We start from the raw sequence: 23,702 nt of genomic DNA on the forward strand, positions 1-23,702 counted from the left end.
TGTTACTGGTGTATTCTTTGGATTTATAGCCTATTGCTTTTTCATGTCTTGATATACAGGTACAGTTGCAGAAGGGGCACCAATTATTCCAATCTCAGCACAGTTGAAATATAACATTGAAGTAGTATGTGAATATATTGTAAAAAAAATTCCAGTACCCATCCGCGACTTTATATCTGAACCAAGGTTAATTGGTAAGTGTCTTATTTACCTTGTCCTTTAAAATGTTGAATTATTTGTGGCGTTTTTTGGATCCAATACATAAGTTCACGAAAGTGTGCAAACATTGAAATTGGTTTCCTGCTATTTTCTAATTCATTAGAACACAATAATCGTCTTTCTTTGCACTAAATGCAGCACCCCTCAAATCATTAGTGTTGTATCGTGAAATGCTAATTTTTGCATGTTACTGAGAATTACGTGTATTTGATCTCCTGTTCATATTAAGTTAATCGATTTCAAATGGATTGGTAGTAGGGCTTTTGCAATTGGCCAGGACTATGGAAGGGAAAAGTCAACCAGACTTTCCGCTGGTGATCCAATTTGATGACTACTGCTCAGAAAGTTGCTAATGTGTGAGGGGCAAAATCATGCTAGGCTATAATGTCAGTCACAGTAAATTACACTGGATTTCGCAACCTCCTCGCCTCTAAGGGCCCCCTTCCTTGTTATTAGATATCCATGGACTCCTTTTTCTCTTGAATGAGGGAGTTGAGGAGCTAAACAGAATCTCAGAACTTAAGTTGAGTCCAAGATGATATGCCCGATGCAGTAATAGAGTTGATCCTTTGTAGCAGACTCAATCTAGTCCAGATACTGGAAAGATGTTGTAGGTTAGTTGGCTAGCCTGAAATATCCCAAGGATTTGAAGGAAGAGATTTGCCATTAGGAACTGTAATTCTTATCATTCAGCTCCACATAACTCTGCAACTTAATATCCTAGCTCAACAAGCAATGGAAAGCTTACAGTGCCAGACCTGGTAAGCTGTACTCTTAGTTAAGTCCAACAATATCCTAATAGGACTGTGTCCCTGAGAGAAAAGTATGCACCCAATGCACAACCAAGCAGACAGAACAAATTATGGCAATGAGTGTTTGACAACAAATACCTCTGGAAGTCAGCAAAAGTCCTTGTGTATTTTGTGAATATTTAAGTTTAGTTTGATACTCTTAGTTATGCGCAAAAGGTTTCCACACTTGCCTGACTGAACTGACCAGAAGAAACTGTGAAGTTTTGAGGCCTCTTATGTGATGCTGAATTTTCCATGCTTTTCATATGTCATATGTCTCTTCACTGTCTTGTCTATTGCATATTTTTAATTCCTTCTCATTTCCTCACTGACATTATTTTGTACAAGTTTACTGTCCAGCCTGCAGGCTAATCAGGTGAACCAGAGTTGGAATGTGCCAGTGGTTCTAGTGACTTAAAGCCACAAGTTTCAGTTTATATCACAGTCCTTGAACTATTGTTTCATTGTTTTCCTATTTGAACTGGACTTCAGCTGTAGGAGTTAGATGGTCTGAACTACTAATTTGGCAGTGGAAATGTGATGGTAATTTGAAAAATAACTTGTGTTGAATGTCCTAGAATTGTGGTCTAAGATATATGTTCCTGATAATATTAGATTAACATAACTAGATATTCCAGTGATGATGAGAAAATTTATCTCAATAACATTTCTTATGGTAGACATCCCAATTAAGTTACTATGAGGGCGCACCACAACTTGAAAGAATTCAGAAGATAGGGAGTTTCCAATATGTGCCCTCTACTCTTCTGACTTGGGTTTTTTTTTCCACTTCCATTCCCACCACGGCCTTCAGCTGTCCTAGCAATACACTCTTAGGTGCCCAGCCTAAATCTTTTGTTTTGTTACTTCTCTCTTAAAAGCTTCCTCAAATTTAAATCTAGCAGCCTTTGTCATTTTCCCTAACTTTTCTCTCTTTACTGCTCACTGTTTTCACCTTTGTTTTATTAAAGCATTGCTGAAATGTAAGCTATTGGGTTCAGCCAATCCCTGTGTTAATTTCCATTTAGTATCATTGGAATCCTGGGATTTTCTTTTTCTCCTGGTCCTGAGGGGTGCTGAGGCAAATTGTATTCTTAATGTTTTTACATTTTTCTTTGTATTAATGCAGTTATTCGATCCTTTGATGTCAACAAACCTGGCTGTGAAGTAGATGATCTAAAAGGTGGTGTGGCTGGTGGCAGCATTCTGAAAGGAGTGCTTAAGGTATAAAATATTATTTCAAATAAGCCTTTTTGGGGTGGAGTCGGATTGTGATCATCTGTGATGGGTTTTGAAATCACGGTTGAGTAGTTAAATTAGTTGTATAGTTATGGAAGCCATTTATTTGTTGCTATAGCCTGATAACATTTTGTAACATTTAAATTTATTTAGTTTATTAGATGGAAAGTAAAACTAACTTCCATGTGCTTTTCAAATGTCTCCAGTACCCCCAAATTCCTGCTGGTGGCAGTGATGAACTTTTGGTTATTGCCTTTGCTTATCAGAAGAAGCTTGGTGCAGCCTTGTTAGCTGACCATTGTGGAGTACTGCGCTTATAAAGACTCAATATTTTAAGTTGTGGTCTATGCTAAGTGCTACAGTTTTAATAAGTATAGAGCTTTTAAAAACAATGATAAGCTGCTTGGTTTTGTAATAACATTAAGTTTGTTCAAAAGAGTTGAATGTATGATTTTAAAATCAGCAGTGAATATGCCTCGATTGGGTTTTGGTGATGCATCAACTTGGGCTTAGTCCCTTTTATCAACATACAAAAACGGAAGATAGGAAAAGAGCAGCTGGTCCATCAAGCCTGCTCCATTCTCATGATCTGGAGCATCATAACTTAGACATTTCCAAACCTCACCCCTCCAGCAATGTAATTTTGTTAGGAGGGGCAAAAAAGAATTCAGAAAAACCCAGGGACAATAAGGGAATAAAATAGTCTGGGAAAATCCCTTTCCAGTCGATTCAGATGATCAAAACTAGTCCAGCTGATCATTTGGACCATTTTTATCTATAAAGCCACTTACTCGCTGTATGATACGATCTCTGCCCTATCAAATAACTGGCCCAGCTCTCTCTTCAAGGCATGCAGAGGGTGCGGCCGACAACACATTCCAGAAGTTCACATTTCTGGGGAGACACTTGCATTTGTTCGACAGTCCTTCTGTGAATCCGGAGAATGTGGCAGGGGCATTGCTGGTGGAATTTCTCTAGAGCTCTTCCATGTCACTGATACACAGTCCTGGTCTCACTGCAGTACAGGAGCATGGTGATGACTACTCTGTATACTTGGGCTTCGATGACTTGCGGAGGTCTTTGTTGCCAAACATTCATTGCCGTCGTTTGTAGAAGGCTTAGCTGGCATAGCTGATCCATTGTTGGATCTCTTCGTCAATGGTGGCCTTTTGAGAGAGGTGGCTGCGAAATTATGGGAAGTGCTCAACATATTTGAGTCACTCCTTCAACATATACGGGAGATGGAATATTTGGCTGACTAAGTGTATGAGTTTTGTTGTGGCTACATTCAAGGACAAGCCGAGTTTCTTGTATACAGAATTTAAGAGATGATGAGTGGCTTGCACATCTGATGTAGCGTGGGCAGGAACACAGCAGTGATCTGCAAACTGTAGATTATATATGGATGGGCAATAAATTCTGGCCCAGCCAGCGAAGCCTACATCCTGTGAATGAATAAAAAATAAATAAATAAATCTCTGGTGGTCAGTTTAGTTTTGGCATGGAGGGCGGTATTTAATACTCACCAGAGGGCAGTTGACCTTTGAGGTGGATAGCCACTGTCAGGTAGATTATAAATGGTATGGGGGCTATCACACAGACTTGCTTGACATGGATTTTGAAAGCACCTGTTTCAGATCTCCCACTCAAGACAGCTGCAGTCACATCATGAAGCAGTTGTAGGATTGTGTTGAGGAATTTTTTGGACATCCAGATCTCTGGAGCACAATGCACAGAGCCTTCCAATTTACTGAGTGAAATGCCTTGGTCAGGTCGATGAATACACTGAAGAGTTCCTGGTATTGTTCTTGACGTTTTTCTTGAATTTGTCTGCCTACAAAATCATGTCACAGGTCTCCCTGGAAGGTCTAAAGCCACACTCCGTCTCTGCGAGCATTTCCTCAGCCACAGGAAGTAGGCTATTTAGGAGAACGCGTGTCAGGATTTTCCCAGCTATGAGAGGGAAATACCTCGATAGTTTCCACAGTATGATTTATCTCCCTTGAAGACAGAACTGTTGCATTCCTGAAGTCAGTTTGGTTGGGGGGGGGTGTTCTTTTACCTCCCAAATCCGTAGGGTGAGTGCATGGAGTCCAGATGTGAGCAAAATCCCACCAGCTTTGAAGACCTCAGCTGGAATACCACCAGGGCCACAACCTTTGTTGTTTTTCATCTGTTTGATTGTTTGTTGCAACTCTCCCATCAATGGTTGCTCACCCATAGATTCTACAAGGGGATAGCCTGGAGAATATCAGCTGTCACTGCATTCACGGTTGAGGAGTTGTTGGAAATGTTCTCCCCAGCACTGATGAATGGCATTGTTATCCCTGAGAAGAGAGACACCATCCTGTGAGCAAAGGGGTTTTGACCTTATGACCTTCGTCTAAAGATGGCCCTGGTGTCCTATTTGAAATGGGTCTTTTTGAAGCCAGCTCCACAAGCATTCAGGCAAAATCAACTATGATGGACTGGATACTGTGTCTAGATGGCTGAGAAGTGTCTCCCTGCCAGGTCCGGTTTCCTCAAATTTCAAAATGGCCAGCATTCCAGGGGATGGCAAAGAAAATGCTACAAAGGTGCACTGAAGCTCTCCTTGAAATGCAGCAGCATTAACACTAATATTTGAGAGGAGCTTGCTACCAATCATTCAAAATGACGACAACTTGTCTATCAAGCCGCATCATATTTTGAGTCCGGACGCCTTAATGATAAGGCAGGCTAGTAGCAAAGAAGGAAAGAAAAGGAAGCAAAGCCTGCACTTCGCATCCCACTACCTCATGGGACGTCCTGCCCCATGTGCCCAAAGACCCTCTGTCAAGAATCAACCTGTTCAGTCACATGAAGACCAATGGGAAAAATTTGTGACCCTGAGTAGACATCATCCTTGAATCAAGGGACAGCCGATGAGGACAACGATCCCTGGGAAGAAGCGAACCACCTTCAGCCCATTCTGTTCCTACTCTTGTGTAGTTTAAATTCATGTCACTGATTCTCACTCCCCAATCTGTCAAACTGAAATAATTTATCTAAAGGCATGTTATTTTCCACTTGGAGGCCTTGTATTCTTGACCCAGCTTGTTATAGATGCCCAGTGACTTCTGCTCTTGGCTATGGTAACCACCCCATTCTTTTAAGTGAGTGGGAATTGGTTGGATTCTATTTAATATCCCATGCTGCTTAAAAAAAAAGCCCCAGCACAGATGTTAGCTGTCAGCCCACTGGCAACTGTGTTGGGGCTAGATCTCCCAACTTGGTTTACATACTCTAATCTTATTTCTCTTCCCTTCCCCTACATTTTTTCATATTTTGTGTTTTTTAATTTGTTTTTAAATCATAATTTCTGCCTTATTGGCAATTTGTGGTAAGGCATCCATGTTCTAATAACATTGTGAAAAATGTCTTCTAAATTTCCCCTTTTTCCTTCTGTTGATTATCTTATGTTTTTGCTTAATCTCTTATTACCAAAGCTCTAAAAAGGGGAAACAGCCTTTTATTGCTTACCTCTTGAATCTTTACACAGTTTTGAAAGTCTCTTAGATTTAGCCCTTTACCTTCTATTTTCCATTTTCTTTTAATATACTTTCACAGGATGTAGGCATTGCTGGCTAGGCCAGCGTTTGTTGCCCATCCCTAATTGCCCTTGAGAAGGTGGTGGTGAGCTGCTTTCTTGAACTGCTACAGTCCATGTGGTGTATGTATACCCACAGTGCTGTTAGGAAAGGAGTTCCTGGATTTTGATCCGGTGATAGCGAAGGAACATCAGCAATGTAGTTACAAGCCCAAGTTCCAAGATATGTGGCTTGATGGGGAACTTGAAGCAGGTGGTGTTTCCATGCATCTGCTGCCCTTGTCCTTCTCGGTGGTAGAGGTGTCGGGTTTGAAAGGAGCCTTGGTGAGTTGCTGCAGTGCACCTGGTAGATGGTACACACTGCTGCCAATGTGCCTTGGTGGTGGAGAGAGTGAGTGTTTATGGTGAATGGGGTGCCATTCAAGTGGGCTGCTTTATCCTGTATGGTGTCAAGCTTCTTAAGTGTCATTGGAGAACTGCACTCATCTTGGCAAGTGGAAAGCATTCCATCATACTCCTGATTTGTGCCTTGTAGTTGGTGGATAGGCTTTGGAGAGTCTGGAGGTTAGTTACTCTGCAGAATTCCCAGCCTGCGACCTGTTCTTGTAGCCACAGTATTAATATGGCTAGTCAGTTCAGTTTCTAGTCAGTAATAACCCTGAGGAATGTTGATAGTTTGGGATTCAGCAAAGGTAATGCCATTGAATGTCAATGGGGAAATGGTTGGATTCTCTCTTTTTGGAGATGGTCATTGACTGGCACATGTGTGGCCCAAATGTTACTTGACACTCATCATCAAAACCTGCATGTTGTCCAGATCTTGTTGCATATGAACATGATTGCTTCAGTATCCGAGTCATCGTGAATAGAACATTGTGCAATCATCAGCAAACATCCCCACTCCTACCTTATGATGGAGGAAAGTCATTGATGAAGCAGCTAAAGATGGTTGGGCCTAGGACACTACCCTGAGGAACGCCTGCAGTGATGTCCATAGACTGAGATGATTGACCTCCAACAACCACCACTGCCTTCCTTTGCGCTAGATGTGACTCCAACCAGAATTTTGCGCCTGATTCCCATTGGCTCTAGTTTTACTTGGACTGCTTGATGCCCCACACTGTCAAATACTGCCTTTATGAGATGGACAGTCACTCTCCTCACCTCTGGAGGTCAGCTCTTTTGCCTGTGTTTGGACCAACGTTGTAATGAGGTCAGGAGCTGAGTAGCACGGAACACCTTCTATCAGCTGATGATCGAGAGTAGACTGGGGCGGGTAATTGGCTGGATTGATTTGTCCTGCTTTTTGTGGACAGGACAAACGTGGGCAATTTTCCACATTGTCGGGTAGATGCCAGTGTTGTAGATGCACTGGAATAGCTTGGCTAGGGCTGTGGCTAGTTCCGGAGCATATCTTCAGTACTATTGCTGGAATGTTGTCAGGGTCCAGAGCCTTTGCATTATCCAGTGCCTTCAGCCATTTCTTGATATCATGTGGAGTGAATCGAATTGGCTAAAGACTGGCATCTGTGATGCTGGGGACCTCAGGAGGCCAAATGGGTCGTCCACTCGGCACTTTTTGCTGATGGTGGTTGCAAATGCTTTTGCACTGATGTGCTGGGCTCCCCATCATTGAGAATGGGGATATTTGCGGAGCCACCTCTTCCAATTAGTTGTTTAATTGTCCACCACCATAATGGTGGGGGGAAAAGTTTTGAATATTTCTTCGTAACTGTAACCTCTCATTTCTGGTATCATTCTTGAGAATCTTTACATTTCTTCACATTTGAAATTTGGGGGAGACAATGGCGTCTGGTCCACCTCAGACTGGACTAGTAATCCAGAAGCTCAGTCTAATGTTCTGGAACACGAGTTCAAATCCCACCATTGCAGCTGGTGGAATTTACATTTAGTTAATCTGGAATTGAAAGCTAGTCTCAGTAATAGTGACCATGAAACCATTGTCGATTATAGTAAAAACCCATCTGGTTCACTAATGCCCTTTAGGAAAGGAAATCTGCCATCCTTATATGGTCTGGCCTACATGTGACTCCAAATCCACAGCAATGTGGCTGACCCTTAGCCCCTGAAATGGCCTCGTAAGCCACTCCGTTCAAGGGCAGTTAGGGATGGGCAGCAAATGCTGGCCTTGCCAGTGTTGCCCGTATCCAATGAAAGATGTGCACTTCATGAGTCTTCACTATTAACTCCTGCATTTTTCCTCTGTTTGGCATAGGAACATTAGCAACAGGGCCATTCAGCTGCTCAGGCCTGCTCCACCATTTAATTCAATTGTGGCTGATCTCTATCTTGGCTCCATTTTGCTACTTTTGCTTCATAATCCCTTGATATTCTTAGCTAACAAAAATCTATCAAACTCAGTATTGAAAGCTCCAATTGTCCTTGCATTTGCAGCATTTTAGGCAAAAAGATCAACGTTTCTGTCACCCTTTGTGTAAAGATGCTACCTAATTTTGTTCCCAAATGGCCCAGCCCTAATTTTAACACTGTCCATTTGTTCTAAATTCCACCACTAGAGAAAATAGTTTTTCAGTATCTACCCTTTTTAAACACCATGCTCACTTATACTTAAAGGGAATTTGTTTTTGCGACTTGACCTTGTAATTTAACCCTCCGAGATGCAGAAACAATCTGGTGTTGCGCATCTGTCCAAGGCTAATATTCTTCCTGACCTGCAATGCATTAAAATGCACTATTGCAGATGGGAGCTGACCAATACGCTCTACAACTGGAATGTAACTTCATTCCCTTTGTATTTCAGCCCTCTTCAGATAAAGCCCAACATTTCATTGGCCTTTTTTTTATTCTAATACAGTAGATTTTAGTGATTTCTGTGCATGGACACCTAAATTCCTTTGCACCTCCACAGATTCGTAGTTACCTGGATTCTTCTTCCCTTCTTAAATAATGGAGTGAAATTTTTAATTTTCCAGTGTAAAGGCATTTGCCAAATCTAGAGAGCTTGGCAAAGTGATGCATCTTTAATTTCCCAGTCATTTGTTCTAACGAATGCAGTGGGATGAAAACCACCGAGCACTCAATTTGTCACGGTTAAGACCTATTATTTTCTCCACTGCCATTTTAAACACATATAAAATCAACTATGTTCCCCTCCTTGATTTATTTTTGTACCAGCCTACAAGCTTTTAATGATTTGTGCACTGGACTCCCAAATTCATTCCCTTCTCTACAGTCTCACCTTTTAAAAAATGCTCCGATTTATCCTCCTTAGGTCCAAACTGCATGAACTAAAATTTGACTGTATTAAACTCCATTTGCCATAGTTTTTGCTTATTCACTTGATCTGCCTCTGTTCCTTTGTAGCTTCCTGTTGCCAACTGCACGACTCACTGTCTTTCCTAACTTAATGTCATATTCAAACTTGGTTATGCAACTCTCTATTCCATCGCCCAAGTCATTCATAAATATGGTGAGAACTTGAACAAATCTCTGAAACACCTACCAACTAATTTCCAATCTTCAATTTTTCTTTTATTCATGGGATGTGGGCATTTATTGCCCATCCCTAATTGTCCTTGTTCAGAGGGCAATTAAGAGTCAACCACATTGCTGTCGATCTGGAGTTATATGTGTAGGCCAGACCAGGTAAGGACAGCAGATTTCCTTCTCTAAAGGACGTTAGTGAACCTGATGGGTTTTTACGACAATTGGCAATGGTTTCACGGTCATCATTAGACTTTTTAAATTGTTTATTTGTTTATTGAATTCAAATCTCACCATCTACCATGAACCTGGGTCTCCAGGGCATTACCCTGGTTCTCTGGATTACCAGTCCAGTGACAATACCACTACGCCACCGCCTCACGTTGAATGCCCTTTGGTCTAGGGGTATGATTGTTGTGCTGGTATTTATTAAATTAGTAGCGGGAGGTCCTGGGTTCAATTCCCAAACGAGCCCCTCAAGCATGTTCATTCAGCAATTCTTACGCTCAAGGTAGTGGCAGTTGGGGAAATCAGGACCAGGTTTGAATACCTGGGAAGTCATTGTAGAGAACCACTCCAACACACGTGAATTTCATGTACTTTCATTTTTGTTAATAATCCCATGTGAAATGCCTTATGTAGGTAACATCCATAAACACTCCCTTTTCCACCTTATTAGCGATAGCAAAAAGAATTCAACATGCGTGGTTATCTTTAACAAAGCCATGGTGGCACTCTCTAATCAGCTCATATTTATTCAAATGCTCACTCACACCATCCCTAACGACTGGTAGCTCCCCACAGCTGACATTAAATTGACAGGTCCTGCTCTTTTATTTGCTATAAGCAGCAACTTCAGTATCATTCCTCCAATGCAGATGTCCCAAATTATTTATATCAAAGAAACCAAGATCCCAGATGGACACTGAGCCACTCATATTCTGCCAATCAGAATATTGTCCATTTACTCCCAGCCACCACTTAATCAGGGGGCTACATGTCCTTTGATTCCGTATGCCTTTATCATATTCGAATGTGGCAGTTTATTAAATGTCCACTTTTTATTCATTCATGGGATATGGGCATCGCTGGCTAGGTCAGCATTTACTGCCCGTCCCTAATTTCCCTTGTCAGAGGGGTCAATTTAAGAGTCAGCTACATTGCTGTGGGTCTGGAGTCATATGTAGGCCAGACCAGACCAGGTAATGATGGCAGATTTCCTTCCCTAAAGGACACAGTGAACCAGATGGGTTTTTACGACAACCGGCTATGATTTCATGGTCATCATTAGACTTTTATTTCCAGATTTTTATTGAATTCATATTCCTCTATCTGCCATGGCAGAATTCGAACCCGGGTCCCCCACAGTGTTACCCTGGGTCTCTGGATTACTAGTCCAGCGACAGTACCACTATGCCATCGCCTCCAGCTCTTCCCTGAAATCCATATATGCAAAATTAGTTTTATCTATACACTGATTTTTTTTTTCATCCAACTAAATTTGTTTAGCATGTTTTTCCTCTGCTAATCAATGCTGACTGTCCTTAACAGTCTGCAAACTTTCTCATTGTTCATCAGTTTCATCCCATGAACTCTAGAAGTTTACCTACAACAGAGATTAAAATTAATTTACTCAGATTTTGCCATAATATCAAGAATGAGGTTATCCATGTTCACCATTATTACAGGGTAAATCTGAAAGCAACTTCTGGTGTCTGTACATGTGCTGTAAGCTTGAAATCCAGAAGTTGCTGTCAGAGATCTCTGCTCCTCCATGGGGTGTGCTGCTTCAGTCCTAGTCGCTATACTTGACATTGAAATAGTATCACAGATCCCCTGTAGAGGGCACTGCACTAAATGAGACATTGGATTAGAGGAAATCGCCACTGAAAATTCTGCAAAAACTGCCAACGTGGTGAATAGCAAGCGCTGTTCCTTCGCTGTTGACGTGAGAATCTGGGCCATTAACTTGGAATTTCTTGATTGACCCTTTCCCTTTTTTGAACAGGGATCCTAGTATTAATGGTGAAACTCTGGAAGGACCTACATGTTCTCATCTGTGGGTTGGACTTTGCTTAAATCCTTTCCATGCTACCCAGAATTTCCAGAGCACCATCTCCAGATCTCATGCAGGACTCGAGGGAGTGTCTCTATATGTTTGAATCACATTGTCTCTTTTTTTGGACACACAAGATTTGAAATGATTTGTTACTGGTCATGTGTTCCAAATGATAAAAGCAGCCAAGCGAAAACATATTTTTCAAATTAAGCTAGCTTTGGTTTCTTAAAGCCAAAGTTTAGATCTTCATTTTCAATATCTCATTGGAATTCATTGTGTCCCCAAAATGATACCATCAGTCACTGCATACATCGAGTTTGAAAACTGAGATTTTTTCCAAGGTCTTGCCATGGGATTTAATCTTGAGTGGTGGTCTTAATCATATGTAAGCCCTCATTCAGTTGATAGGACTTTTGCCATTGAGTCATAAGGTTGAGGGTTCAAGTACCACTACAGAACCTTGAGCACAGATATCTAGGCTGACACTCCAGTGCAGTACTGAGGAATTACTTCACTGTCTGAGTTCCTGTCTTTTGGATGAGGTGTCTTCCTTTGTGATTCAGCAAACTTTACCAGTTAGTTGGATCATACAAACTTCATCTGTGCTGTGACAGCCGACTTAGGCCATGGTAATGAGAGGGTATTATAATTGGCCATGATGTGCCTGGGGTTGTTGGGAAGGGACTGGTTAAGGTGCCTCATGTGCCCTATCCAGAGGTCTAATCATAAGCGCATATGTGGGAGTTAGTTGAGGGCAGTTCTGTCTCAGCTATGCTGCCATTATAGGGCAATATGGCCCATTAAAATTCGGTGTCAAATCTCATATAAAGTTTCCAGTACATTTTAGGGGATAGTTATCGATATAGCAAATAAAATGTTTTGAGCAAAATCTATCCGACAGAACACAGTTTTGACAATACAAGCCTTGTAATAATGTGTGATGTAATTTAATTTATACCCCTAAGTCTGCAGGATTTCATGTGTTTTTTGCAGGTTGGACAGGAACTTGAAGTACGACCTGGTATTGTGTCAAAAGACCATGAAGGGAAGCTGATGTGCAAACCCATCTTTTCAAAGATTGTATCACTCTTTGCAGAGCACAATGACCTCCAGTTTGCAGCACCTGGTGGCCTTATTGGTAAGGAGGATGTTTTACTTAAGCCTTTCAATTTTGAGGCTTTACCTGATAATAAGCCTGGAACTGTCAAAGTTAGCATACTGCTGGTGTTGTCTGCAAGATCACTCACCACATATGACGCAGTGAACACTTGGCTGCATGTCAGCATGGTGAGAAAACAATTTCACAGAAGGTATATAGCATTGACCCGCCTTTACTCTTTCTTATACTTAGTAAAAGATTGGTGTTTATTGTTTATCATAAATGTATTTACTGATTGAGCAAAAGATTTGTTCTTGTAGCTGGTTTCAATTAAGTGAGGTAAAACTTCAAAATCAGAAGGCCAGTTTATTTTCAAACTACATAGTAAAACAATACTGCTAGTTGAGCTTTTTGAGGTTTGATAGTTTCTGAGAACCTGTACAATTACTTGCTGCTTGTCTGGTTAAAATGGAATGCCCCATTGCCAGTGTTGAGTTCCTGTTTGAAGCTGGACTGTTGAGATTATCACTGTCCCCCAGATTAGGAGTGATTCAGCTCCACACAATAATGAACATCTGTTAAAAGCATATTGTGGCCTAACCAATTGACAATGGGAGTATCAACAGCTTACTGAGGAGTCGGGTCTGTTATATTGAACATTGCCAAGTATTGCTACAGTCAACCATATATTAACCATACATTTCTTGATGGTTTGAATTGAAGCAGGTCTCATGAGTGCCTGCTTTAAAGGGTTGATTATTGACTGTATTGGATACTGGCAGATGTTCCAATAAAACTTAAAAACATTCTTCAATTATCCATCTCTTGCGATTTTTTTTTTTACTTAAGTAAATTAAGAAACTGGAGAGAATCCATGTACTTTCATTGGACCTCTTCAGAACCTACTTTGAATCTTTGGGTGATCAATCATGTTTAGTGGGTATGTTTTTCCATAGTAACTCATCAGTAGCAGCATGAAGTCATGACTAGAAGTGGAAAACTCCAGCAAGATGAGAAATTTTCAATATTGCAAGCCATGTAGATTTTCTCCCCATGCGCATTCAATGTATTTTGGTTGGCCATTATGGGATTCATGGCTATCTGCTTAAGAGATGATACTTATCCAACTAATCATTGGAAAGAGCAAAACCCGTATGTTACTTTTGGTGACTTAAACCATTTCTTATTTAAGGTGTTGGAACGAAAATTGACCCAACTCTGTGCCGTGCCGATCGTATGGTGGGACAGGTGCTTGGTGCTGTGGGAGCTCTCCCAGAAATCTTCACAGAGCTGGAAATATCTTATTTTCTTCTCAGGCGATTGCTGGGTGTGCGTACAGAAGGAGACAAGAAAGCAGCAAAGGTGAGTTCAATGTTGTGCAAAATTCCACATTTTAAAAAAGAATAACTATTATAAATGAAAACAGTTTGGAAGAATACAATAGTATATCAATCTGCTCAAGCTTAGTGTGTGAAGGTCAGAAAATTAAATGTGATTTGGTTGATAAAAATGTCTAGAGCCCTAACCTACTTGTTCTGTTACAATAACAATAAAATGAACATTTTCAGTATTCTATGATTTTGTAATTAAAATGCAAATAGGTTATTGACTATTGTACCATGTATGTATATTTAAATAGTGGAATTCCATGTAGTTATTGGTGACAAACTATTATTAAAATGAGTGCATTTTAGCAACATTTCTTTTTCCCTCTAGGTACAAAAACTATCCAAAAATGAGGTATTAATGGTCAATATAGGATCCCTTTCCACTGGAGGAAGAGTCAGTGCCGTGAAGGCTGATTTGGGGAAGATAGTCCTCACAAATCCAGTGTGTACAGAAGTTGGTGAAAAGATTGCCCTTAGCCGAAGAGTAGAGAAACATTGGCGGTGAGTGAAGGAACTCAAGAAAGTATTGAAACTTTTCAAGGGAATTTTGGAAGTTAACGTTTTTGAAAATCTTGGAGAATAAGTTTCCTAATATAAGTTTTCTTAATTTGTTTTAATGAGGGTATCCAAAATGATTCTCCCTGGAAGCATCCCACATTGAGAATAATGGTGTAGAATATACATTGTTGATGGACATTGGGGTGAAAAAAAAAGGTTAACATTTTGTGCAGAAATGGAGTGTTACTTCTAAGTGTTAAAGATAATTGAAAACGAAAGCTAAAGTTGCTTTGATCTTAAAAAGCAATGCTGTGGCTAAAGGCTGTTTATCTACACCAAACATGACAATTGAACACTTTGAAAGTATACAAAATAATGACTTACTCCAGGTGTACCAGAGCTGATGAAATGTGAGCTATGGCCCATAGTTCACGGCATCATGAAATCTGCTCATCAGTGCCAAGTACAGACCCCGACACTTTTCAACAGTGAAGGAAAACCAAATGCCAAATCGCCCAGACAGCTCTTAAGCACCAGAAGCAAGCTTAGGGCTGCACTAGCAAACATCTTGGAGTAAATAGCTTATTTGCCCTCAAGAATGGTTGTCATGCAGAGAGATCTGAAGGGGGATGTTTTCAAACTGTTTTTGATAGTGTTGAGAATGTACTTTAACATCACTTGCACCATCATGAAACAGACTGATGTAGAAATTGAACTTCATACTGTCAGTCAGCTTCAGACTTTTCTAATTTTGTATTGTGCTAGGATTCATTATAAAAGAATTACATTTGAGTGTTGCTGAATAAAAGAGACATGCTGTCGAAGCTTTCATCTGCACTCATCAGGACAGATGCAAGAATGCCAAATTTCAAAGGAAGTAATAATTTATATTGTGAGAAAAGGATGCTAATTGGGTGGAAAGTCAACTCTGGTTGAGGTGTTGCCATGGAGAATGCCAGGGAACTATTGCCCCCATGCTTTTTAATTCAAAAAAGTTGCAATGCCTGGACATGTTCTTTCTGCTTGCAAAGGACAGGTCTCCTGTGTATGAATATATTTGCTAGAGGCTACATAAGTGTGTCACATTGCAAACTGACTGATGATCTTAAATTGATTTTTAGTGTAATTCTTAGCACACTCTGGATTGTTCAGGAAGTGCTGTCCATTCACAGAATCATATCTAATGTTAGACATTATCTTCTGAGTTGTGCAAGCATGGGCTGGTTGACTACAGTCAGCACTCTACCTGTTGCAAACAGCACAAGGGACCTGTTTATTGGCACGATCCACCAGTGGTTGGGATGTACAGCCTACATACTGGCACTGAAATTCATATACCACGTCAACTCATTTGTGTGGTAGGTGGAATGTTTTTTGGGGTTGAAAGCAGCATCTATTAGTGGAAAATACCATTTGTGTTGCGAGTGCATAGTAACAATGTGAAATGGCTAGGTTCACCTGTTGCTCAGGCTTTTGAGATACCTTACCATTCCAGGGTAATTTGAGGTCAACTGGGCACTTTTCAAGGCCAAAAGTGGTGGCTTTGGGCCTATTGGTGAATTTGCATGAGCAATGATCCGATCAGGGTAGTCATTATCCAGCAGGTTAGCTTTGATGCGCCCTATTTCGGCATCAAGCATGCATGGTGAGTAAATGGCTCCAGCCCTATTTACGAGGTTGCTAATAAGGCCAATCTTGTAGCGCGTGGAGCTGTAAGAATCCCAATGCGTAAATTGACCAGTGAAGGTAAGCTTGTTGTAGATAGTAGTAAAAAAAACCCATTTGCGCATTTCTCAACTAGCACTTCAAGGAAAGTGAGATCATTAGACTCTGTTTTAAAGGTGAATTCGAGCATGGGATGGAGTCCATTAAGATGTGAAGGGCAATTCTTACATGCAGCTTCAGATTCAAATATAGCAAACGTATCATCTACATTTTGGATATATACAACGGGTAGGAGGTAAGGGGCCATTCCATCAAAAACACGTTTCTTGTGGAAACCGATGAGAGTGTTAGCGAGACCGTGGCCGAGAGGAGATCCCATAGTGACACCATCTGTTTGAGCATACATGGTGTCATTAAAGCTAAATTCAACTGTGAGAGTTGCTAAGTTCATAAGTTCAGTGAGTACAGATTCAGAAAATGCTAATACCTCTAAATTGCCACAATATAATGATAAGGCACAAATCTCGTGGTTTCCTGGAGCGGCACATTAGTGAATAGGCTAGCAATGTCAAAAAGCACATGGACACAGCATTGCTATTGATATGCAGTTCTTGTCTAGTCTTTACAAAGATGAAGGAGCAGGGCTATGCAGTCATGCTTAGTGGGGATCCAGTGGCCCTCAAATAGGGCCCAAGCCATTTTCTGACTGTGCAAGGTTGATGCCGAAATAGGGTGCATCAACGCTATCCTGTAGGATAATGGCTCACCCGATTAGATCATTGCATGCTGTATATTTCAGTCTACTTCAGTGCTTGCCAGTCAACTCCAAATTACCCAGGAATCTCAAAATTTGAACAACAGGTGAAGCTAGCCGTTTCACGCTGCTACTATACAGTAGCAACACGAGTGGTATTTTACACTAACAGGATGCTGCTTTCAAGCCAAAAACACATTCAACCTATCAGATAAATGAATAATGTGGGATATGAATTTCAGCACTGGTGCAATGCCAGGTATGTAAGCCGTATGTCTCAACACTGGCGGCGAATCATACCAAACAGCACATCCCTTCGGCTGTTCGCAATAGGCAGAGTGCTGGCCATTCTCAAGCAGCCCATGTTTGCAAAATTCAGAAGATAATGTCTAACGATATATGTAATTCTGCAATTGGATAGCACTTGATGAACAATCCCGAGTCTACTAAAAATTACACTAAAAGCCAGTTTAAGATAGCAGTCAAGCTTGTAATGTGGTTCACTTACCCTTGCTTGAAGCTACATATATTCATACACAGGGGACCGTCTTCTGCAAGCAGAAAGAACATGCAGGCATTGCGCCTGTTTTATATTGAAAGCATGGGGGAGCAATAGTTCCCTGGTGCATTCTCTATGGCAACGACAGGACCAATCCGAATCATTGTTAATATCATTCCACAGTTGACGTGACTGTAAGCATGCATTGTTTCATTCACAAGACTAATTAACTTTCTTTCTTTCTCACAGTTTAATTGGCTGGGGTCAAATAAGAAGAGGTGTAACAATAAAGCCAACAGTGGATGATGATTAAAGCTGGAGAGAGTGGTATCATTGAAGAGGACAAGTGGACTGCCTGTAGCAGTACCTAGCATTATCCAAATACTGTTGAATCCTAAAACATGGTTTAAAAGAACTTCTGGTATCATGCCAGTAAATTTGGAAAAGTGATTTTTTTTTTAAAAAAAAAATTCAAATATCTCCTGGTGATAAAAAAAACTAATTTATATTTGAATAGAAGTTGTGTTTTCAGCAAGAATAAAGTTCCATTCAATCAGGTCTGTCAACACTGGCAGTCAGTAAACATAAAACATTAAAAGTGTTTTGACATTTAGAATTAAATGTGTGTTTTTACCCTCCTTATCACTTCTATATTTTCCATCCTGAGCCCACACCTTTCAGCTATTTCATTCAAATATAATTTTTCTGGCTACACCGCAAGGGATTGTGCTTGCAGCGCATTTGGTAAATTATGAGAGGGTAATGAGGCAAATTTTTTTAAGCTCGATCATGGCCCTTCAGTCCATTTAATCTCATCCTTGCTGAATAGCGAACTTAATTGTCTTTCCATTGCAGTGTCTTAAGTGTTTCTTACATTCATTCAATTAACTCTTCAACCTGGAAGCCAGTTCTAACTTTTTATCACCTGAGTAAAGAATAACTTATGGACCTGTCCTTTCACATCTGGTATGAAATCCACTTCAGACTGTTGGAATGAAAATCTCTTGGCAGCTATTTGTCAGGATGCTGAATGAAACATATGGGCAGGTTCTGTAGGGCATGAGCTCACAACCTAGAACTACCACAATTTTTTTTACAATTGCCAATCTCTCACTCACTACAAGGAAAGCTTGTATGAGAAGTGGAAAATGTCACACTGGTGTATAGCCATAGCTAGAGGTCGAAGTAGCATTATTATTCAGTTAGTTCATAATTGACTGATCTATGTTGTTGACCCCTGTTGCTGAAGATGGAAGTATTTTCATTGGTATGCAGCTTACAGTGACATAGCATTTTTGAAGATGTTACTTATTTAAAATAACTCAAAGCCTTGGGCTGATCACAAAATCTTGTGCTTTATATGTTATTGTTTCAATCCCATTAAGATTAATATGAAGGAACAAAAATGGATCTAATTATCAGATGGGGGTTTACTCTGCCAAGTAGTTACACAAAAATCATGTTTTGACAGTAACTAACCACAGTTGTCTGTGTTTGAATGCAAGGATTTAGGTTAATTCAGAAAATTCTAAGATCATTTTCTCTTTTCTTTATTCCTTTTATCCCAAGTGACTTTCCTCTTTACAAATTGTTTACATGCTTTATTGTATAACCTGTATGATTCCCCAAGGGGGTTAGCTTGTTTAGCCATACAAACCAATTTATGCTGAATTCAGTCAGGGCAGCTATTGGGCATTATAGTTGACATCTGTGGCTTTGTGTTAAGGAAGGGAAAACAACTAGCATTTTTTGCTCCAGAAGAAATGGATGAAGAGATCAGGTTCAACGACAATGTCTGTCTTTCATTGTCAACACACAATATCAAGGCTCACTTGTTAAAAATGGCAACGGATGAAGTACCAACTTTAACTTATGGCTATGAAACTGTATACCAACAAGCAACAAAAGAGAAGGGGGAGAAAATTGGCAAAGGGAAGAAAAAAATCCTTCAATCCCAGGTGGCTCTGCTGGTTAAAAGAACCATTTTAATTCTGTGACTGCATTCATGTGGAACTCTTACCATGTTTCTTATGTAACAATCTGTTAGTACCTAACAGTGAAATTCTAGCAGAGTGAAATAACACTTTTTTTCCTTCCCTTGTGGTGCAAAGATCAGAAAGTAAAGTAGGTTGAGAAAAGCATAGCAAAGCATGAAATAAAACAATGTCTTGAGTACTGCAGATATAGTCACTTGAACATTCTAAGGAAGCACCTACCTATAAAACACCATCTTTTGTCCTTACTGTGTAATTCCAACGTGGCATTTTTTCCATTTTGGCAAAACATCCCTGAAGTTTCTCTGTCTCTTAAATCCTCATCTCATAGCTGGCTGATAACTGAAGTATTTGTTTAATCTGTTTTCTATGATTCATACTTTTACCTAAGTTGAATTAGTGATCATGTAAGATAATTAAGTGAATATTTTAAAATGAACTCTAAATCCTTTCACATTCATTGTTTTATACTTGTGATGTCTGTATTAACAAAACCTTTATTTGCAACTGAAATGTATTGTCCTACCAGTGCAGTACTAATTATTCCTGTGTATAACGTAAAAGATGGGATAAATGCTTAATGATCACGAAGGTTTTATCTGCTGCTTTTTAAATGAAATGCAGCCTCAGTAGACATGTCACCTTTCAGATAGACTTGGGGAATTTGGCCTTCACTCCTGGTGTATTTCCTATTTCTGACTCAATAGTTTGCTCTTTTTAATCAGTAAAAAAAATTTTCTTGCATGCTACCAATGATGACTTTTTTAAAAAGTCCATAGACAACTGTACTGATTGCAGTTATACAGAATTAAGACAGCAAATGCTTTAAATACTCAGTGGGGCAGGCACATCTGTGGAGAGAGAAACAGAGTTAATGTTTCAGGTCAATGACCTTTCATCAATTATGGAAAAAAAATTAAATTCATTGACCTGAAACTTTAACTCGGGTTCTCTGTCCACAGATGGCCAGACCTGCTGAGTATTTCAGCATTTTCTGTTTTTATTTACCATTACTTATTCTTTCATCCCCACGACCCTCACCAACCCTTTGTTACTGCAGCAAAGAACTCAGTCAAGTTAGTCGAATACAATTTGTCTTCAACAAATGTGTTGGCTTTTATTCACTTTCCAGGTTCCAATGAATTTTGTGTTTGATTCATAAAAAAGTTTCCCCACAGCCAATATTAGGTTGATTGAACTGGCATGGCTGGCTTTATCACCCTTTTTTCTAAACATGCAAGATTTGCAATTCTCCAGTCCTCTGGTGCCACTACCATATCTAAGGGCGATTAAAATATTGTGGCTTGGCTAGACCCTCTGGATTTCTGTGCCTCAGTAACCTAGGTTGCATGCCATCCAGACTAAGTGACTTTTTGTACTTCAAGCATTGCCAACCCTTTTGTTTTTATATTCTATCCAATTTCACTAGTATCTCTTATTGTGACATTGGTAGCATTTTCTAGTGAAGATAGATGCAAAGTACTCATGAAAAACCTCAGTCAAACCCTCTACTCATAAGATTTCCTTTTGATCCCTAACTGATCCAACCCTTCCTATGACTACCTTTCACTATTTATTTGTTTTTAAAAGACCTGGCTTCTCTTTTATCTTACCTGCTAATCTGTTCTCGAACTCTCTTTGTCTTTTTATTTCCTTTTTCCGGTTTTCCTTGTACTAATAGTCAGCTTGGTTTTCTACTGAACTTTGAGCCAGACAATTATCACAAGTTTGATTTTCTGCTTCATTTTAATCTGAATTAAGTCATCTGGGGAGCTGTAGCTTTGGAAGACTAAAGATACAAAGGTCTTTTAGATTATCACTAATAGAATTTTGTAGATTTTTTTTACACATTAAAAAGGCAACATAATTATTTCAGTAAGTTTAATTTCAATATTTGTTTCAAATTTCCTTTCCTCCTAAAGTTGCAGACTCGTCAACAAAGGGGAACTAAAGCTATGGAGTTAGCTGGAATAGATGGTCTTGAATATTACATATAAAATATAAGGGGTGCATTATCTACAAAAATCTTCCCCAAACTTAATTTTGGTGATCCAGGTTGCACGGATGATATATTAAGTGGAGAAGCGTCACAAGACTTATTTCCAAAGTAGTAAAGCGTTAACTTATAAAACTTGATTCCAACGCACTCCTAGTTAGCCTCCCACGTTCTACCTCCCCTGATGTTGAAGTCATCTAAAACTCTGCTCATAAACAAACTCGTGCCAAATGCTGTTCATCCATCACCCTGTGTTCGCGTATCTACTTTGGCTCCTGATTTATGAATACCTCGAATTTAAAATTCTCATCCTTTTCAAATTTCTCCATGGCCTAATCTCTCCCTTTCTCTGTAATCTGCAGCGCGACAATACTTAAAGATTCTTGCTTTCTTCTAATTCTGGCTTCTTGGGCATCCCCACTTTTATTTACACCTCCAATGGTGGCCTTGCTTTCATCTGCCTGGGCCTCTGCTCTGGATTACCCTCCTTAAACTTGTCCTCCTTTGACATCTTTGTCTGATGTGACTCATTTTTTAACAGACTTGGCTGAGTGACAAGATTGGACTCAAGGCCCACTCCAGGACTTGAGCACAAAAATAAAGGCTGACACTCTGGCAATACTGAGGGAGTGCTGCACTGTTGGAGGTGCTGTCTTTTGGATGAGATGTTGAACCGAGGCACAGCCTGCTATAATACACGGAAGTAAAAGATTCCATTGCACTCTTTCAATGAAAGCCAAGAGACTTAACCCCTGTGTCCTGGCCAATATTTACCTCTCAATCAATGTTAGAAAACAGATTATCTGGTCATTATCATATTGCTGTTTCTGGGAGCTTGTGTTCAAATTGGTTGCCACATTTCCTACATTACAACAGTGACTGCACTTCAAAAGTACTTCATGTTCTGTAAACCCTTTTGGATGTCCTATTTTGAAAGGTGCTGTACAAATGTAAGTTTTTTTTAATTGAAAACCTACCTCTTCGACCAGGTTGTTTGTCCTAATATGTCCTTATGTGGCTCAGTGTCGCATTTTGTTTTATAATGCCTCTGTGAAGCGTCTTCGGGCACTATTACATTAAAGGCGCTACATAAATACAAGTTGTTGCTGAGTAACATTTGGACATGGCTACTAATATTCTTGAACACATGTCATGGAGGTTTACATCGGCCATTTTCTGCACAAACCTTTTAAAGCCAATGGGATCTTTTCCTGCATCAAAATACATGGATACTGCATCAAAGTTATTCTGTTTTCAGCTTTTAACTCTTAGTTGACTTTAAAATATAAACTTAATTTTTAGAAAATTTCTTTTTATAGAACATGAAATATTTTGAAATATTCAGTTTGCAAATGTTATATTTATACTTTAAATTCAGAGTGTTCTCATTTCCTTGTTTTTTGAAGACCTGTCTATTATGTGGGGTGGGGTTTTTATTTGAAAGGACTTTCTTTTTTTCTCAAAATCTATCCCATTCTCAAGGCATTGACAGGATGCTGGGGTATAGTTCTGAAAACACTGCTGTATATTACCCAATCATTTTTGTGTGAATTTTGATGGTGCATGTTAGGAAGCTATTTGGCTGTAGAAGCTGTCACCCAAGCTAATCTTGTCTTAGTTGTATTTCAATTCATGCTACTTTTCAGCAAGGGGTCATTGAATAGCAATTAAGAGTGGCGAAGCTTGGCCAATTTCATCGGTAGTAGCAGCTATGATCAGCTAACTCAACACACCACAGATAAAACCTGGGGCCTTCATGGAATTAGTGGAAACTTTGACCTCAACTTCTAGCAAGCCTAGCAAAGTGTGTTTCTGTCTTGCATTAATCACAGTTACAGATGGTTTTCCAAAATGACTGTTAAATCACAGCTTTAAACATACTAAGAGTTTTCATTATGAGCAGGACTTGTGTATTTATGGTTAAATGGCTATAGACTTACTGTAGTTCTGTAACACAAGTCTATTAAGTGTAGATTATGCTCACCAGGAACATCTGTTTAAGTCTGCCTAATGCAACTCGGATGAGGTTGTCAACTCCAGCTAGAGGCATCGAGGTGAGCACAAAAATGATGTTTCACGGTAATGGAAAAATTACATTGTCACATACTAATTAACATTCTACTTCTGCAATGATGTTAGTGCCCCACCTTGCTGCAAAGATTTGGTAACATGTTTTATTTTATCTAAAGAGCAAGATTCTAAAGAGTAAGGTATAGTATAGGAAGTATTTGAATGCTTACATGCTCAAATGGATGCAGCACAACAATGCAAACATTGGTAGGAACATTTTCCTCTTTCTCACAATGGATTAGCAACCCATGATTTCAATCACAGCACTAATATAACTGGACGGATTTAGCTTTTAAAACAGTTCTCTATTTTAACTTATGTTTTTCATTTTATATAAGCAACTTTTGCCTTTCATAAATAGGAAGTTTACTTTTTTTTACACATTGTGTTGTACAAGT

General features: G+C 39.7%; 1 protein-coding gene across 1 annotated transcript in view; it reads left to right on the forward strand.

Annotated features, from left to right (window-relative positions):
- eif2s3 (eukaryotic translation initiation factor 2, subunit 3 gamma) overlaps nt 1-19,829 on the forward strand; it is a 41,194-nt gene extending 21,365 nt beyond the window's left edge. The window contains exons 7-12 of the mRNA XM_078559819.1: nt 60-194; nt 2,140-2,234; nt 12,335-12,479; nt 13,633-13,802; nt 14,157-14,329; nt 17,494-19,829. Coding sequence (XP_078415945.1) covers nt 60-194; nt 2,140-2,234; nt 12,335-12,479; nt 13,633-13,802; nt 14,157-14,329; nt 17,494-17,557 — 782 coding nt within the window. The 3' untranslated portion in view covers nt 17,558-19,829. The remainder of the gene's footprint in view (nt 1-59; nt 195-2,139; nt 2,235-12,334; nt 12,480-13,632; nt 13,803-14,156; nt 14,330-17,493) is intronic.
- Nucleotides 19,830-23,702: the final 3,873 nt, after the last annotated feature.

This window comes from Cetorhinus maximus, chromosome 16, assembly GCF_964194155.1.
Source record: "Cetorhinus maximus chromosome 16, sCetMax3.hap1.1, whole genome shotgun sequence".
NCBI classification, from domain to species: domain Eukaryota; kingdom Metazoa; phylum Chordata; class Chondrichthyes; order Lamniformes; family Cetorhinidae; genus Cetorhinus; species Cetorhinus maximus.